This window comes from Palaemon carinicauda, chromosome 38, assembly GCF_036898095.1.
Source record: "Palaemon carinicauda isolate YSFRI2023 chromosome 38, ASM3689809v2, whole genome shotgun sequence".
NCBI classification, from domain to species: Eukaryota; Metazoa; Arthropoda; class Malacostraca; order Decapoda; family Palaemonidae; genus Palaemon; species Palaemon carinicauda.
The window spans coordinates 51631020-51634829 of NC_090762.1; the positions used below are offsets into that span (position 1 = coordinate 51631020).

The 3810-nt window shown below is 34.8% G+C and overlaps 1 protein-coding gene across 1 annotated transcript; it reads left to right on the plus strand.

Moving 5' to 3' along the window:
• The first annotated feature begins 671 nt into the window (after positions 1 to 671).
• LOC137630332 (microtubule-associated protein 6-like) lies at positions 672 to 1658 on the plus strand. The gene has a single exon (XM_068361768.1). It carries the CDS (start codon positions 672 to 674, stop codon positions 1656 to 1658), a length of 987 nt encoding a protein of 328 aa, XP_068217869.1.
• The last annotated feature ends 2152 nt before the right edge of the window (positions 1659 to 3810 follow it).

Here is a 3810-nt window from a genome sequence, read left to right on the forward strand (position 1 = left end):
ACCGTCTTCCAGCTAATTAGAGATGTCATTTGCGTCAAGGACTCCAACAGGTGTTTACTAATTGAGCTCCCGGACCTTTAGGTAATGGAATAGCTCGTGTTTAAAAGAATCACATTCTTATGTCCTAATTTCAGGCAGTTACGAATTCCGTACAGTTTGAAATTATCCTCATAGGATATCATCTCATAATTAGGATTCCATCCACATTTCTTGACTGCAGTGTGTGTGTGTGAGAGAGAGAGAGAGAGAGAGAGAGAGAGAGAGAGAGAGAGAGAGAGAGAGAGAGAGAGAGAGAGAGAGTTATACTGGTTAAACACATTAGTTAATAGAAAAGACTAATTAAATAACGTCATTTCTTAATAAATAAAACGATTGGTACTTCTGCTATCATTGTTGGTAACTTTTGACTACAGGTTATTTTTTTTTTTTTAGATTGGTTTTCATCTTTTTATTTCATAAAACTGGTCGTTTTTAAATCCATTTCAAATGCCAGCTGTTGGTTTTATTTATTTTTTTACATTATATAGGCAATTAAAGATACCAAAGAAAACTTTAGATATATTACATCAAAATAAAACTATTAATCGTAGTGTAAACTCGTAAGATTTACATATCCTGGAATGGGTGCAAACTATATTGATAAGTAAGAGTAGTACAGTTGGCCGGTATTAATGAAGCCAACTGACGTCAGTGTACCGGTATTAATGAAGCCAACTGACGTCAGTGTACCGATATTGATAAAGCCTACTGACGTCAGTGTACCGTCATTAATGAAGCCAACTGACGTCAGTGTACCGGTATTAATGAAGCCAACTGACGTCAGTGTACCGATATTGATAAAGCCTACTGACGTCAGTGTACCGTCATTAATGAAGCCAACTGACGTCAGTGTACCGGTATTAATGAAGCCAACTGACGTCAGTGTACCGATATTGATAAAGCCTACTGACGTCAGTGTACCGTCATTAATGAAGCCAACTGACGTCAGTGTACCGTTATTAATGAAGCCAACTGACGTCAGTGTACCGGTATTAATGAAGCCAACTGACGTCAGTGTACCGGTATTAATGAAGCCAACTGACGTCAGTGTACCGATATTGATAAAGCCTACTGACGTCAGTGTACCGTTATTAATGAAGCCAACTGACGTCAGTGTACCGTTATTAATGAAGCCAACTGACGTCAGTGTACCGGTATTAATGAAGCCAACTGACGTCAGTGTACCGATATTGATAAAGCCTACTGACGTCAGTGTACCGTTATTAATGAAGCCAACTGACGTCAGTGTACCGTTATTAATGAAGCCAACTGACGTCAGTGTACCGTTATTAATGAAGCCAACTGACGTCAGTGTACCGTTATTAATGAAGCCAACTGACGTCAGTGTACCGATATTGATAAAGCCTACTGACGTCAGTGTACCGTTATTAATGAAGCCAACTGACGTCAGTGTACCGTTATTAATGAAGCCAACTGACGTCAGTGTACCGGTATTAATGAAGCCAACTGACGTCAGTGTACCGATATTGATAAAGCCTACTGACGTCAGTGTACCGTCATTAATGAAGCCAACTGACGTCAGTGTACCGGTATTAATGAAGCCAACTGTACAACTGGATGTTAAGACATACAGCATATTGATAGCGTTCTGCAAGTAAAGTGGACAAGAAATGTACCAATGTTCATATGTATATTTCTAGACAATATGAGAGCTAAAATGGTGATGGAGTATATGAGGAGCAGTGTTTCAGCACAAGGGAGGCCAAGAAACTTTGAGGGATTTAGTGGTCTAGAACCCGCTACAGAAACGAAAAGTCAATGAAAATGAAAAACTGTGAAACCAGTTGAAGTCATGGACAATAACAGAGCTTTACCATTAAATGAATGAAAACTTCTAAAGAGTTACATTCTCATGGAGATGTCTAGAGTTAAATGCATTCAGTTACAATAAAAAGAAGTGGTTATAATTTCGGATTAATTGAAATACTCAAAGCTGGCAGTATAGAGGTTTTCTGTACAATACGTTATAGTAGCCACAACTGTAATATTCCGCAGTTATTTTTGTCTATGGAAAAAAAAACCTCGTTGGAACTGAAAATCCAATCATTTCAAAATAAGACCATCAGAATGGATCACAAAGTAACATCTTTGTACTTTAGCAACATGGAGGAATTGAATAAATAAAAAGCAGACCTTTAGAGCATCGACTGCACGACTCATAGAATTGCGCAAGACTTACGAGAAGCTTATAATAATAGAAAACAATATCCCCAAAAAGAAAATAAATAAATAAATAAAAACGAATCTAATGCAATAGCCCAATTAGCCAAATCTTAACAAAAAATTAACCATTATGACTAGTCTATAATAGTACAAAGTGAAGCAAAAGGGAAAAACATTGGTTAAAATGACAGATTCGGAATATTGAGCTATGAAATTATTCATGTGTATGGTGTACATCTTAGAACCTTGCTAATGTATCCTAATCTCAGTTCTAAAGTTCAAACTTGCAGCAAATGTTTTCATGTTTAACAGGCTAAATATCAGTCTCTTTTCATAGTTTATAAATGAATGATCTGTTTTAATGTTATAACTGTTCTTAAAATATTTTATTTTGATTGTTATTACTTCTCATATAGCTTATTTATTTCCTTATTACCTTTCCTCACTGGGCTATTTTTCTCTGTTGGAGCCCTTGGGGTTGTAGCATCCTGCTTTTCCAACTAGGGTGGTACATTAGCTAATAATAATAATAATAATAATAATAATAATAATAATAATAATAATAATAATAATAATAGCTAAAAAAGGTTTTTGCAAGATCATTTTATCACCTACCAGACAGTGGGGACAGAACAGTCTTTTAATTTTCTACTTTAGTGTCTGATCTTTTCTATCATCCCTTTACTTTCTCACTCCCTCAGTTGCCTCTTCCTCCATAAAACCTACTCCTTCTCACCTCATCCACGAGTTCTATTGATCTTCTGCGCAGCCACAAAACTCAATTTTAAATTGCCCAACTAAATGGGAATAAAGAGCTCACTGCATTGATTCATATTGGGAGGTTTTTCAGTGGCTTTGGTTTCATGAATCTTCCAAATACATCATACATTTTGAATACATTCCTCAATGCATCGCTATTGATGCTTTTTTGAGTTTTATATAGGTTTATTAGTGCAGCTTACAACCTTTACTTCACTTAAATTAATTAAAGAATTTACACATAGATTTTTCTTAGACAATACTGGAACCTCGTCCTCTCTTCATTCGCTAAACCTGCAATGGTCCCACCCTATCAGTTATTATTATTATTAGTAGTATTTATTATTATTATTATTATTATTATTATTATTATTATTATTATTATTATTATTAGCTAAACTATAACCCTAGTTGGAAAGGCAGGGGTACTGCAAGCCCAAGGGCTCCAAGAAGGAATATAGCCCAGTGATGAAAGGAAATAAGGAAATGAATAAACTCGATGTCAAAAGTAATCAATAACATCAGTGACAACGTTAAATTAGATCATCTATATATAAACTATAAAGAATGACTTATATCAAAACTGTTCAACATAAGGACATTCGGTGCAAGTTTGGACTTTTGATGTTCCACCTTATTCAATCGCTAGATTAGGAAGATCATTCCGCAATCTGGTCATGGCTGGGATAAAAATTTTAGAATACTGTGTGATTTTATGCCACTTCATCATTACAGATCTCTTTTTCACTATATATATATATATATATATATATATATATATATATATATATATATGTATATATATGTATATATATATATATGTGTGTT